We start from the raw sequence: 15,695 nt of genomic DNA, 5'->3' as shown, positions 1-15,695 counted from the left end.
GTCATTTATTTCAGGTACTGTTTCCAAAAAATATTTAAATATGGTCAAATTTTCTTAAAATAGTCTACTAAAAATATGTCAAAATATTTGCTTTGAAGTTGCCTTAAAATCAGATTATCTAGTAAAAACTCTAAATCTAAATGCCTATCAATAGAGAACAAAGAAAACATGCGATACGTAAACATTACTGCTATTTATCATGAGAAATAAACCAGACATATATGTAACAAATCAATAAGATGAGATCTCAATAATAGAGCAAAAAAAAAGCAAGTGATAAGATTTAACACGATATCATTTATATAGACTTTTTAAAGTACAAAATAATACCATGTATTAGATAGATGTACATGAAAAATTAATTAAAAACAGACTGGAAAGATAAGCATCAAATTAACAATAGTGGTTGCTTCTGTGGAGATGATACTTGGAGAGGCATAAATGGGGGAACTTTGTCTTTATTTGTAATACTTTATTCTCTTAGAAAAACGACATTTGAAGGAAAAAAGATCCAGGCACCTGGCAATTTTACGTGACAAAAAATTAGATATTTGTACTTTTCTGTTTCTTAGAATTCTCAACAAAAGATATTTAAATCAAATTACTTAAAGGATTACTCATATGTAATTTTTGTTTATATCATTAATCTTGGTATTATTCTAAATTTTATCTTCTTCACTGTTACTGTATCTTATGAGTCTGAAAAAAATTACATATATTTGATTAACATCATTTAAAATTTTACCTTCTTCGTTGTCACTGTATCTGTCAGAGTCATTGCTTCCATTCTGTCTTGTATTTTCTGCTGAAGAAGAAATTGTTGGCAGAGGGGTAGATGATCTTGATTCTGTTCCTTGTTCCCTCAGTTTCAACAGCTTTTTCTCATACAGCTTCCTGGTTGTTCCTGCATTAAGGCACAACATGCTTTAGGACTCATGTTATCTTATTTAAGATCCAGCTCAGACTTCATCTTTAGCAACATTAAAATGTTACTTTCATTCTCTTCTTTCCTAAACTTAAGTGCTTAAAAATACTATACAATGGATTCTTTTCTAAAATAGGCTTTCTTCTGGGATTTTAACACATGATTACAGCAATGTTTCTTTAAATAGCATAGAATACATAGTAGATTGATACAAATCTTATTACACATCATCTTCTGAAAAGCCATGTATGAGTGAGGATTTTTGACTGAAAAGTTTTGGACTTTGTGTCTTTTCTCCAGTATTATCTAAGAGTACTTGCCTTTGTAGAAAAATCATTTTTTATAAACAGATTGTACTCCTTTGAATTACTATGCTTAAAACGCCACAACTCTAGGAGATTAATATACCTATAAACAGCCATTCAGTTATGGGAAAAGTCCTAGAAATCAATTTAAAAACTGAATATATTTGACACATAACATTGTGTAAATTTAAGGTGTTGTCTTTAAATATAACCACTTTGCAGTTAAAATGACCTTTTATGGAAATGTGTGTTACTAATAGAAATTATACAATTAGCAAAGTAAAACTGATTCTAAACAAATTCTTAACACATTTCAACATCAAGGACAATTTAAAATCAAAAATAGCTTTTATTTTGCTTACACCAGCTGTATGTCTTTCCCTGATTTCTGTAAGATGAATAAAATGACAATAAATATGTATTTTTAGAAACAACACATATCTCAAAATGTTATATAAGCAGTCTTAAGATGAACAGCTAGGGAGGGGGAGATGGTAGGATGTTGGTCAAAGGGTACAAAACCCCAGTTATGCAAGATAATGAAGTTCTGGAATCTAATGTCATAGCATGGGTCACAGTTAACAATACTCTATTACATCTTCAAAATTTGCTAAAAAAGTAGATCTTCAGTGCTCTCACATGTATACACAAAAGAAAACTACGTGAGGTGGAGGTGATGGATATGTTAGTTAGCTTGATTATGGTGATTATTTCACAATGTCTATGTACATCAAGTTGTACACCTTAACATATACAACTTTAAAAAATAAAGAGCTGATAATACCAACATGTAATTTATGTTGACGCATAATACACATTTTTCATCACCTCCCTTTTGGAATTTTAAGTGAGAAATTTAAAAAGGATATCAAATGTCTGTTGGTAATCACATTAATAGGCTTATTATCACCTATTTGGAAGCAGTGTATTAAATAAAACAAAAGAAAGACAACATTCCAAATTCTTGTTTGCAACTATACCTATGGGAAAAAACAAACCCCTAAATCACCAGTTCAAATTTTACATAACTTAGAAAATCAAAATAGATCTTTCTCATCTTGAGGTTACTGCCAAGACCCTCCAAAATTAAGGCATAATCAGCCTTGCAAAATCACCTATTAACAGTAACCAAATGATGGAAATTTAGTGTATTTAGTTTTTCCAGGTTTTCTTTTTTAAGTTTTTCTTTAGGGTATCACTCTTGAATTCCAATCAAGACTTTGAACTTACTGATTTGAATGAATGTGGCCAGACATGTTACCTCATCTAAGATCCAAATGTCTCACCAGGCAGTGTGATACGAGCACCACATGAAATAATCTCAATGACAGAGGCAATCTTGGAGATTATCTAGTTCTCTCATTTTATTTCCCTCATTTATAGTTAAGAAAACTAAGATACTGGTCATATAAATGATTAATGACAGACTGGCCTTTAGAACCCAAACACTAACTGCTAGACAAGACAGGAAAACAATTTGGGATACTGTTTTATAGAAAAGATGTTTGAAATTTTATCAACTTACCCACAATAGGACCAGGATTCACTCCATATCTCACAAGCTGATCCAGAAGCTCTTCATTAGTTAGCTCTGTTACATCTAGATCATCTTTATCTTCTAGTCTGGGTCTATCAGTTTTCTTTGTGGCTTTCTGTAAACAAAGTCCAGTTATCACCGTGACATGAATTAAAAAATGTTCGTTTACTATATAAATAACTGTATACAATAAACATGCAAATTCACCTTTAAGTTGATTTATAGTTATACAAGGCCTTAGCAATTTGATTAACTTCAAAGCAACTCATTGTTTGCAGATATTTTCTAAGTTCAGTTTAATTACACAAACCTAATAGCCAAGCAAGCAACTCAAATTTTAAAGACATTACTATTAAAACAGTCAATTTTGGCCAACCTATCTAAAGAGGAGGTGATGGCATCAAAAATTCAAAAGCATACAGTAGGTTTAAATATTTTTTCCAGAGAATCACAAATACAACTTACTACTGGCCTCTTTTGATAATCCTTAAAAGTTTAAATTAACATAGTAAAGCTTAAGTTAAGACTTTACCATAAAGGTTTATACTTAGTCATGCATAAATATGATTTCCTTTAAACAAGCATATCAGAATTTAAGAAGCCCAAATGAATATTCTTACTGTAAAATTGTACAATAAGAATTGTAGCCAGTTTTTGGTGCTTGAAGGAAGTCAGACAGCCTTTCTGGCTACATATCACCTCGGACACAGCTTTGCTGCCACACTTAGTTCTACACGCTTATTTCACTATGAATAACTGAAAGAACATAGAACAAGCTTTGAGAGAAATTTCAAAGGAAGTTTTAAAAATAATTTAAGCAATGGCAGTATTTACTGGAAAAACTATATAAACTTCCAAGGTTAAACAGAAGAAGGGAGCAAAAATATGGTATCTTTTAGGGTTGTGGCAAATAGCGTTACAAATGCCTCAGTGATCCCAGAAAGCATCAGAGTACTGAACATAAATGGCTGTTAAATAACGGTCACAAATATCAAAGTCAGTTTAGGCCCAAATTACTATTTAAGGCAGAAGAGTCAATATTGCATCCTAGAAATATTTTATGCAAAACGGCAAAAATCATAAAGTTGTCTCAACTGCTTACTTTTCAATGATGCTGGGGCGGGAGTAACCAGACTTTACCAGAATTTCTTTTTTTTAAATCAAATAAAAATTTGAAATATTTCATATAAATATTATGAGAAATTATTCTTTAAACATAGTCGCTAATAAGAATAATGATATCAATTCAAGAGAAACCTTCAACATAATTTTTAAAAAGGGCTGTGAAAAGTTAGTGAGGTACTTTCAGAAGGCTTTAATACACATATTACACTAATCTAGGATCAGCAGGCACAAATCTTGAAGAAACCCACACCTTGAGGTCAAATAGTGGTCTAGAATCTAAGACAACTATACTCTATCAGAGCCTTGAATTCTTTCGAGAAATGACTTTTTTTAAACAAACAAACCTAATCCAGTGTTAGGGAGGACTTGAATTTTCCAAAAAGTGCGGACAGGTTGGGAAGAAAAACTCCATTGTATAACATAAAAACTTTTAATAAAAGAAAATCAAATCAGGTACAGATTGCTTGTAGATAATCCCTCCCACCACAAGAATGTTCAAATCTACTAACAAGAAAACATCCAGGAATTTCAACTTCTTGCAACAGCCTGAGGTTTTCAAGAAATCTTTCTTTGGCACTCAACACATTCTACCTATTTTTTATTAGTTATCTGTATACATGCATTATCTTCTCCAGATGGTGAACTCCTTGAAAAATTGTCCCCAAGTCTGGTTTGTTATCAAAACCTCAAAACTTTTGGAAAAGTTATCCCTATTTTAAAAAGTCTCACTCCATTGTGAGCCCTAACTCTTGGGCCTGAGAACCTGTATTTTAATGTGTATCAGGGGATTTTGGATACAGCATTTAAGACGGCAGCAGGAAGCAGGAGCAGTGAAACACTCATATTTGTATCTGAAGCATCTAAAATTTTAAAAAACAAGGCCAGACAGAGGAATAGGCACCTCACAGATGTTCTGTTGAATGAATGAATAAAAGTGGCATCTGGGAAGGGAAAAATAAGCCACTTATTTTTAAAAACTCATTTCTTGTTAAGAAATAACAAAGGCTTATCAAATTGAAGCAGGAAACCAACTCCCCTACATCTTCTTAAAATATGATGAAAAACTACGGTGGTATAAAGAAATCTTAAGAGGCCAATAAACTGGCATAAGGCAAGTCAAATAGAGTAGAGGTTCATAACAGCCTACCTGATTTTTATTTTTAATTTGTAGGAAGAAAAGTTCCAGAAAAGTAATACCATTTTATGAAATATCACATTTAATAGGAATAAAAATTGGGTGACAGGTAGTGTGGTATACATAATTATCAAGCCAGCAGTTTCAATCAGGAAGAAGGAACTATGAGTTGTACTCATTTTTGCCTCCTTTAAGTAAATAGCGTAATCTCTTAGTTTCATTCAGTCAAAAATAACGAGTACCTACTACATGCCAAGCACAGTTTTCCAGTTTCTCCCCAAATACCCTATGATCTCCAATGTCTTTTTCAACTTTAAAATCCAACAGTTATGATATCACCCATGAGCTATTCTTACTTTCAATCTCTACCATTACCAGAAAAGATGCTAAAGTATAACAGTAATAATTATACAATAGATTCTATTGAGCACTTATTATGTACCAAGTTGTGCTCTAAGTGCCTTATATATATTAACTTATTGAATCCTAAAAATCCCGAGATAGATACTAATATCCCCATTTTACGAGAGGAAATTGAAGTCCAAAGTTACACAGCTTACTCAGGCAATCTGCATACAATGCTACAGAGTAACATTTGAACAGACTTTATGTATACATCACTTTCACAAACTTACCTCATGCAATTCTGAAAAACATACGATAGTAACATTGTATTGATCTGGCATTAAATAAAGACCAAAAAATTCAGAAATCACATGCTGTAATAGGTACCAATTGCTGAGCACTAGACACCTTTACAAATGCAACCTCATGTAACTCTCCATCTAATTAAATAGCTATCAGATTATTACTATTTTCCAGATGAAAACTGAGCGTCTCATAGACAATGTTCATTGTTTGAGGTCATCTGAATAAGTATCAGACCTGGAATTTGAATCTATAACTCTCTGACTCAAAAGTCTGTACCCTTAATACCTTACTGTGGAGTATGGTGGCCAATTTATGATTTAATTAACATTTACCATTTTTAACATACTTTTTATTGTTCTGGTCATGTCTTTAAATATTTCCAGTTAAGAATTCATAATCTACCAGATCAGGCCATTCAAGAATGCTGTGCTCCACTAGATTCCAAATGGCTACACTGCTTTGCACCTTGGAACAAAAAGGCAGATCACCAACTCTGTAAGTGTTTATTTTTGTGTCGACGATCTACATAATTTCAACACCTAAAATTACTGGTATCATCAAGATGCATAAAATGCAAAAACTAAAAACCAAAACCAAATTTTGAACATGCTAATATTTGTCATAGCACACCAAGTGCCTAAGAGACTGTGGTGGTGGCCAATATGAAATAATTTCTCCTTTAATTAAAAATATTCCTCATAAACCTGTTTTTAAATAGAAGGTATAGGCTATGCCTTTGGCCAAGTCATTAATGTTTGTTTTAAAATGTTAAAAATTCACCACTTAAAAAATCTGCCCTATCTGCAGCTCTCAAACATAATTTGGCTTTCTCCTTGATTACAAATATTCTTTTTTTTTTTTTAGATTTAAAAATTTTTTTTTCCTTTTTCTCCCCAAAGCCCCCCGGTGCATAGTTGTATATTCTTCGTTGTGGGTCCTTCTAGTTGTGGCATGTGGGACGCTGCCTCACCGTGGTTTGACAAGCAATGCCATGTCCGTGCCCAGGATTCGAACCCATGAAACACTGGGCCACCTGCAGCGGAGCGTGCGAACTTAACCACTCGGCCACGGGGCCAGCCCCTACAAATATTCTTTAATAAATGTAACTGTATATGTATTATTATTACATATGGGGCTAACAATGACAGAAACAAAATATTATATATATAAAAGGAATACACTATGGAGAATAATTTTATACACCAATTATTTTAAAATATCCTGTTTCTTTTCCTATAAATTCAAGATTTTTTCGTATGCCAGATAAAAAGTCTATCAGATTTATAAGTTAAATTATAACTCACTTTTACTTAATGTCTTTAGAAAAGAAAATGATACTACTGATTAACTACCATTATTAACTTTTTCAACTTGTTGACTCCATTTAGGTACACATTTTTGAGTTTAAGTACTCAAGGTAGAGAAGACTTAAAATCCATGTCTATGAAATAGTTTTTCTTTATATGGATCAAACCATTAAATGAGGTATAAAGGGCTTAGTACGCCACTAGATATAGATACAGACACAGGTTCTCTTAAAATGTTAATTCCTTTCACCCAGAGCTTATTTGCAGGGTGCTGACCAACGTGGATAACATGGGAAATTTGTTGAGATGAGAAAGTACAATCAATTATCATACCAAAAATTTTTTAAAAATCCAAGCAATTAAATTATTATGATGGTAGGTGGGGTCTGCAGAAATCAATCTTCAGTAGTTAAGAGCAATAGTAGGAACTCAAAAAATATTGGATAATTGAACTGAAATTAAAAATTTTTACATTCAGGTCTTCTTATACTCCAAAGAACAGGATAGATTGGGACGTACGCTCTTTTAAGAAGTTCCTGAAGGAAAAACATTAAAACCGAGATGGCTGTTTCTGTCAAAAACAAACCATCATCAAAATACATAAGATCAAATAATTTTATTATAAATATACAACCAAATACTCCTATGGCTCAAGAATAATACAAAGAAGACCAATATAGGGTTCCATACAAGACATGTTTTTTAAACAGTGTGCTGATTTAAATGGAAAATATTTCATTTTCAACCAGATCTTTACTAAAATAGAAGACTACTTTCTTTTTCAGAGGGGTTGGAAAAAAACAGATAAAAGTCAGGCTTTACTTTAAAAAGTAAATTTGTTTATTCTGGAGGAGTAAAGTGGCTTTCTTCAAAGCCACAAAAACAAGACCTCAAAAACAATAAAGTGAATTTGTCTTTTATTTAGTGAACAAATACTTATTTAGCACTACTATGTGCCAAGCACTGACTTAAGACACAAGATTTTCAGTTTCTCTAAACGCCAAGCTAAGATTTTCAATTAAATTTACATGTGTCTATTACACTTTCCTTTCATTTCCACCTGGGGAGTCCAGAAAACACATCAGATAGGTTTTTAAAAACTAAAGTTAAACAACATAACCTTGAAAGAAGCAGCACTTTCTTGAGTTATCCTAGTAATCAGTAGCAACAACTCCTGACTCAACATGGGATGTTTTACACAGCATTGTCCGTTACACCAATCACTACTTTTAACTACATTCTATTACGATTTGAAGTCTGGTAACAAAGCAGATTTACACCAACAAAAATAGCATATAAAACTCCACAGAACAAAAAACAAACTATTCCTAAACAAAATATGCGTTTGCTGGAGCCAATATGAGATTTATCTGGGATTAGATATTTCAAATTGCAATACTGATATATCAGAATGTCATGACATTTCTCCTAGTTCCGAAGTCTTTCCTTTTCTCATGCAAAATTTACCAAAAAGAAAAAAAAAAAATCCGCAAACCTAAATCCTAATTACAATTTTCAAATATGAGGGTCTATGATAAGCGCTTACGGATGTACTTTTAAATGCCCACTTTCATTCAGAGCAACACTGCCCCGCCGAAAGATGGCCTGCGATTGGAAAAGAGTAACAAACAAGAAAAACATAAACGGTTCAAAAAGCCCTCCATATGCAAAAACATAAAAAGGCGGGAATTTATTTCAAATTTTGGTTAGAAATTAGTATGTCACAAATTGCCCTCCAGGGAGCGCTCTGAGACTCGGTTACTAGTCATTTCAGTTAATAAAGCGGGAAAACGCTCGATCGTAACCTACAGCAGTTTCGGGCTGACCCTCCCCAGGGCTTTCGAGAAGGGCACGGAAGTCCAGCTCTAAACACCCACGCCCGGCGGCCGGGGGTCCAGGGACACCACCCGCGCGCAACGCTAGAGCAAAGGGCAACCTCACACCTCCAGCCACGCAACGGCCAAGACGCCAGCCCTGCAGCCCGACTCCGGGACTCCCCTCTCCAGACCCTCCCGGCCGGAGAGCCGACACGAGCAGACCCAGACGCCAGCCTGCTGGTCGCGCGCGGGGACAGCCCGCCGCCGAGGAGGCGCCAAGGAGGGCGGGCTGCGAGCGCGCGGGGGGCGACAACCGCCCGCCTTTGTGGCCCCAGCCGGGCGTCCTTACCCTGCCGACGGCGGCACGGCTGCGGCCTGCGGCCCCGGAGCCGAGGACCGGGGTGGGCTCGCGCTCCTCGTCGCTGGAGAAGTCCGGGGGCCCCTTGCTGTTGGCGCCGGCGGCGAGCGGCGGCCGGTTGCGCGCCGTGAGGTGCTGCAGGTAGAGCTGCACGTACACGTCTTTGCGCTGCTCGCCGGCCGGGAGCGTCACATTGTTGGCGACCAACTCACTCTTCAACTTCTCTTTCGTCAGGACCGAGGGGTCTTCCAGGAACTCCGGCATCTCGGCGGCGAATCCCCTTCCCGCAGCCCTCACTCCCGCCGCTCACGCCGGCGCGTTCGTTCCTTACCCGGAGGAGGGGGACGCCGCCGCCTCCGAGCCTCACGGCGGCCGCCCGGGAGGAGCGCCGCGGAGCACGGCAAAACTCGCACACACAAAGCGAAGCAAGAGGCGGACACAAAGGCCCCGCGGCAGAAGCGCGAAGCAAGCGCGGCCAAGCTAGGAGCCCGCAGCAACCCGAGCCCACACACTACAGGCAGGGGCGAGCAGCCTGCTTCGCCCACGCCCCAAGAACGCGCGCCGCCATTGGTCCGTGGCGGGAGGAAGCGCGGCGCTGATTGGCGGGACGCCTCGCGCGGGTTCCATTAGCCGCGGCGCCGTGTGAGAGGTTGTAGAAACGCAGTTTAAAAGCCGCTCGGGCGGGCTGCTGGGCCCCCGGCCTGTTTCTGTTTCTCTTTTCCCCACCCTTCCTCTTCCACGCTGATAAGGGACTCGCCGTACGTCTTTTGTGCGCGGTTTCCTCTCCCTCCCCTGCTTGAGAAGCTTTCCTATCCCGTGTCGGTCGCCTACGAACGGGCCGAGTTTCGTGGCGGCTGCGAGGACCCGGGGCTGGGCCTTGCTCGGTCCCGGGACGTTGATCTACCGAAGAATAGTCACTGGTTCTCCCTTCCCAAACGCCAGCCCCGAAGGGAAAAGACCAGAGGCGAGGCGTGTTTGTAGGCGCTCGTCCTCCCTGATTTGATTGACTTGCGGGGACGGAAGGGGAGAGCAGGCGGTTAAATCCCCGTGTCCGCTTGCAAGTGCTTCTTTTGTTCCCGAAATCCAGGAAAAGCCAGACGTCGACCACTGGACGCTTGAAACTGCCCTCGAATTTGTGACAAAATTGTATCATCAAATATGCCATTTGCTTCTTACCCCAAAGGTTGGGGCATTTCTAAATTATTTCACTTGAACGGTTAGTTGGGGCTCCACTGCATTTTTGTTTAGAGCCGCCTCTGGGTTAGATCCCTTCGCCCGTAAGTATTTTACTGTAACTTCATCTAACCTGATGTTTAATAATACAACAAGAGGAAACGAAACATTTAGAAATGCCTTATTGGGCAACTTAAGATAACAGGTGCATACTAGATTTTAATCGCGGAGGAAGCCTAGTGACCTATAATTAGGCTAGGAGCCCTAATCAAACCCGTATTACTGATCCAAGTTAAAACCTGGTAGAGTCTCAGAAATTTGCTACAATTAAAATATCTTCCTGAAAACAAATACCATTGATGACAAATATTTGTATTTCTTACGAATTTATGTATGTTTCAAGATGCTTTCTTCCAAGAAAGGGAAGAAACTAACCTTGGATTTAGAGTGTCTTAATCGTTTTCCCAAATTCTGACCTCTAAACTATGCCTTTATAAACTGCTTAAAATTCTTTTTAAGTATTTGTCTGATTTCTGCATGGTTGTTTAAGTTCGAGAAAAGTTAAACAAACGCCTTCACTGAAAATGTTTCCTATGGATTAAGCCATTCTATTTTGTTCAAATTGAGGCGACATTATTTTTCTTAATGATGGATTATTTCCCTAGAGGCAATTTTATATTATTCATTCTTTTCTAAAAACCTCAGTATTTACATATATTTAAGCAACAGTATTAAGCTCAGTAATGCAAATTAAAAATTGTATTTTAATTAGCAGGTTGTTTTGTAGATTTTTAGGGTGACTTGTAAAAGTTACCTCATTCCCCTGCCTGCTACCCAACAGCTTCTCTGGGCACATCGGCAAGTGTTTTTATCTTCAGAGGGGGAACTGAACTGACAGGCACAGCACCATGATTTTGCAGTGACTGGTAACCCCACGAATGTAATTAATGCACGTGGGATGGTCCCAATCTGCAGTGTGCCTGCCACAGTTCAGTTATTTCTTCCAGGTTAGTCTCAAATTATAATGGGCAGAGCAACAAAGTCCTGAGCGTAATCTCTGCAAGGCCACAGTTGATGGGTTTATTCTACCCTATTTGAATTAGCAAGTTATCCTGTTAAATCGTTACCTTGCTAGATGAAGAGTTTGGCTCTAGCGTGACTGTACTAATAGTAAGAGGTAGGTTTTGCTGCTGTAACTGAAAAGGGTCAGAGTTGCCAGGGCTAGATTTGATCTGACTAGGCTGGAGTACATAAAGGGTCCCCAGGCTCTGACAGATGCCCCATGGTCTAAGGATACTTGGGCAGCTAGGTCCCTGAAGTGGATCCTCAGAGGAGGAGGCATCGCTAACACTGAAAGATTAGTCTTCTCCCTAAATTTGATGTGAGTAGAGTACAATGCTGGAGTCACAGAGCCACCTGAGAGAGCCAACTGAGTGTGCTGCACTGGAACTCTGCTTTTTTCATAGGGCCTTGGCACCAGAAACTTTGCAGACAATTTAATCCCTAGAGACAAAAATTCATCCTACTTCTTACCACAAGCGAAAAAAAAAAAAAAAAAATCCTTGAACTGGAAAGTTCTTTTATATAGACACAGTACTATACCCTATAGGCCAACATTAAAGATAATATAATTGACAAAGAACTGCATTCTAGATGCCTGAAATGAATGTTCCCTGAGGAAGAATATCATTTGAATCCCCTTTCACTAATTCTCTCTCCTTTTCTATCCCTGGACAGTATCAACAGGAGGCTACTTGCAGATTCTACATTTCTCATGAGACATAGTTGATGTCATGAGCTATCAGAAAGTGAGATTGCCTTTCTCCATCATCCACAAAGTCATAAATTATCAAATTTAGATTTTATATCATCCTAGATGCATCCAGGTATATCCCCAGCACCACTATTTTTAGTGATGAAGGTGATTTTTGCTTTTAACTGCTGTAGAGCTTCAAAGTAGAGGTTATTTTTTCTCTTACTCTGTGTACCTTAAGGCTAAGAGGCTGGGCTATAGAGTTTGGGTGTCCTCTTTGTTCCTGATTACTTCTTCCAAATTCTCCTCCAAAATCATTTGAAGTTCATGTTATCTGGCTAAATCACCCTCAACCATCTTTATTGCTACAGTTTATCAACCTCCTGGCCACTGTCCCTCAGAAATTAGAGACTTGTTCCTTGCTCTAGGTTTTCCTCACCATCCCTCTTGTCTACATTCTGTGTGAATTCAACACCCTTGTAGAGGACCCATGCAACACCAACACTTGGCCTCTTAGATCTTAGACCTTTTCATGTCCAACGGTTTTTTCCTCTATTCCGTCTTATCCATCCACCCCAGTGGTGAGACTCTGAACCTTGTCATCAATAACTTTTACCTTCTAAATATCAACTTCAAGCATCCCACTTTTCAGTCACTTGCCGTTTCCTCTCAGCTCATTTATTGTATGCTCACTGACCTGAGACCCCTAATCCATTAACCCAAACACTTAAAAAAATCTATTATCCAGCTTCTGCCGTCATAATTTCCAACTCACTTGACTTAGATTCTCTGATCAATCCTTCTACTCGCTCTTTTGCAAACATTTTGAACTCTCTTACTTCAATGTCTCTATGCTCTCTTGCTTGGAAGAACCTCAACCTTGCTTGGACCGAAAACTGCTGGAACAAACTTCCTTACTGCTTGTACTCAAGTAGCAAAGATTGCTGGAGAAAAGTCATACAGCAGGCTGACTGGTTTTAATTCATAACCTCAGACCTCACAGGAGCACTCAACACTGGCTGGCAAAGCTATTCATTCTCTGGATTAAACATTCATAGCTTCACTTCTCTCCTCAAATCTCTCACATCCCTTTCCACCACCTCTTTCTATTTTCAGCTGGTGACCTTGCCTCATTTTCTCTTGCATCTTTCTTATTTCTATGGAAGAAGCATCCTTATAGCAGAGTGAATTCCACCACTTGTGCTGTGGATCTCATCCTTCTCTCTTCAAGGAGTTGATTCTTTCAGTCATCTGTGAAATTCCTGTATTAATAAAAACAAAGACTTGGTGTTTTGTGTTATATTCATCTAACAAAATTATTTTTTATCTTTTATGTTGAAACATGTATTAGGTTAAAAAATTCTTTAAAATGTTACAGCATTGATGCCTAAAACATTGGGAAACAGTGGAAAGATATTTATATGTGAAGCCACAGCTTTAAAAAATAAAATTGATGCAACTACTTTGTCAGAAAACTCTTCCAAAACTTTTTTTCCTAAATCACTTGGATAACAGCCTTCATTTCCCTTTTTGAAGTTCTTAATGTTATTAATGCACAGCTGACTTTTTTGTTTTTCATTATCCTGTTTTGCATAGAGCTTGGTTGTGAATTTAAGGGTGTCACCTCAAACAGAGCAGATGATGAAATACTACATGGTCATAAAAACTATGTTCTCGACATTTATTTAAGAATATGAGGAGCCGGCCTGGTGGCACAGTGGTTAAGTTCACACGTTGTGCTTTGGTGGCCCAGGGTTCACCAGTTCAGATCCCGGGTGTGGACATGGCACTGCTTGGCAAGCCATGCTGTGGTAGGCGTCCCACATATAAAGTAGAGGAAGATGGGCACGGATGTTAGCTCAGGGCCAGTCTTCCTCAGCAAAAATAGGAGGATTGGCAGCAGATGTTAGCTCAGGGCTAATCTTCCTCAGGAAAAAAAAAGAATATGAGAGAATGTTCACAATACAGCATTAAGTAAGAAATATTGAGAACCATTAGTAGAGTAAGATCTCAGTTCTACAAAGAACTGAAGTGTGTATGGATATGTGTATCTTTAAAAATATATACAAAGAATGGGAGCTGGCCTAGTGGCTCAGCGGTTAAGTTTGCACGTTCCACTTCGTGGCAGCCCAGGGTTTGCCAGTTCGGATCCCAGGTACAAACATGGCACCGCTTGGTAGACCATGCTGTGGTAGGCATCCCATGTATAAAGTAGAGGAAGACGAGCATGGATGTTAGCTCAGGGCCAGTCTTCCTCAGCACAAAGAGGAGGATTGGCAGCAGTTAGCTCAGGGCTAATCTTCCTCAATAAATAAATAAATAATTAAAAAATATATATACAAAGAAAAAAGACTAAATGAATATAGACTAAAATGTAGTAGTTTCCTGTAGGTGGTGGGGCACAAGTGATTTTTATTTTCTTCCTTATGTTTTTCTATATTTCCTAAGATTTCTACAATGAACACATGAATTTATAACCATAGCTACTTTTCTTTTTGAATTAGTGTGAGAAATTGGTGAATCACTTGGTTTATCAGGATTCCGAGTCTTTCAGTTTTGCTTTTCCAAAGCCTCCATTTTATCAGTGAATCCAGATAGGTAACTGATTAAAAATAACCTCAAAAGAGAAAGAATAAATGATAGACTGGAAATTTTTTAGTGAAATAGAACAAAATCACAGAACTATTAAGCGTCAGGATTTAGGAATTCAAATATGGATCTGTCTATTCCAGAGCCTCTTTTCTCAGATGATTCCTAGACAATGATTGTAGACGTTTAAGTTAAAATGAAGTGTTGGATTTTCGGTTGTTTCAAAGTTGTAGCAAGTCAGCAAATGGGCTATTCTAAGAAACTACAGATGTCCAGTCTTGAGAAAGAAGCATGAAGTGACAGTTTTAGAGCTATAGCAGTATTAATGACATACATATATACCGCTTTACAATTTATAAAACATTTTTATGTATTTTATCTTATTTGATTCTCTAAACAACCTTGTGAGGTAAAGGAGACCTCCCATCTGGCCTTGCTTTATAGGCCCATGGTTCTCAGCTTTTAGCTTGCATCAGAATCACCCGAAGGACCTGGTTAACACTCACGTTGGTAGGGCCCACTCCCACAGTTTTCTGAGTCTGTAGGTCTTGGGTGGGGCCTGCAAATTTATATTTCTAACTTGTTCCCAGGATGCTGGTCCAGAAACAACAGCTCCAGGCTACTTTTTACATTCTTTGTAAAGCTAGAGCTGACCTTGTCACATTCTTGAATAATAGCTCAGCATTGCCTTCAGAATAAAATCTGAGTTAGAATGGTACAGAAGGTCCTGTGTGATCTCGCTCCTGTTTACCTCTACAGGTTTATTTCTCTCCAGCCATACTGGAGAACTAGTAGTTCTCCAAAGAAGCTGTACTGTATTCGTTTGCTAGGGCTGCCATAACAAAATGATTAACAAGGTAATACAACCTGCTGTCTACCTCACAAGAGTATGATTTTGTACAAATGAGATAACATGCTTGGTCCAAGCTAAGATCAAGTAAGTACTGTTACAGATATATGCTGTATATGCAAAGGTTGCCAGAGGGAAGAAAGAACATGACTTCTGTTATGGGCAGAATT

The 15,695-nt window shown here is 38.0% G+C and overlaps 1 protein-coding gene across 5 annotated transcripts in view; it reads right to left on the bottom strand.

Annotated features, from left to right (window-relative positions):
• Positions 1-10,843, bottom strand: part of TMPO (thymopoietin) — a 28,162-nt gene extending 17,319 nt beyond the window's left edge. For all 5 annotated transcript variants that reach the window (XM_014835007.3, XM_014835008.3, XM_014835009.3 and 2 more), the window contains exons 1-3: positions 9,152-10,843; positions 2,756-2,882; positions 746-904 (exon numbers count right to left, since the gene is read on the bottom strand). In XM_014835007.3, coding sequence (XP_014690493.1) covers positions 746-904; positions 2,756-2,882; positions 9,152-9,424 — 559 coding nt within the window. In that variant the 5' untranslated portion in view covers positions 9,425-10,843. The remainder of the gene's footprint in view (positions 1-745; positions 905-2,755; positions 2,883-9,151) is intronic.
• Between the last annotated feature and the right edge of the window lie 4,852 nt (positions 10,844-15,695).

This window comes from Equus asinus, chromosome 4 (assembly GCF_041296235.1).
Source record: "Equus asinus isolate D_3611 breed Donkey chromosome 4, EquAss-T2T_v2, whole genome shotgun sequence".
Classification (NCBI taxonomy): Eukaryota; Metazoa; Chordata; class Mammalia; order Perissodactyla; family Equidae; genus Equus; species Equus asinus.
This window is presented reverse-complemented; position numbering and strand designations above follow the sequence as displayed.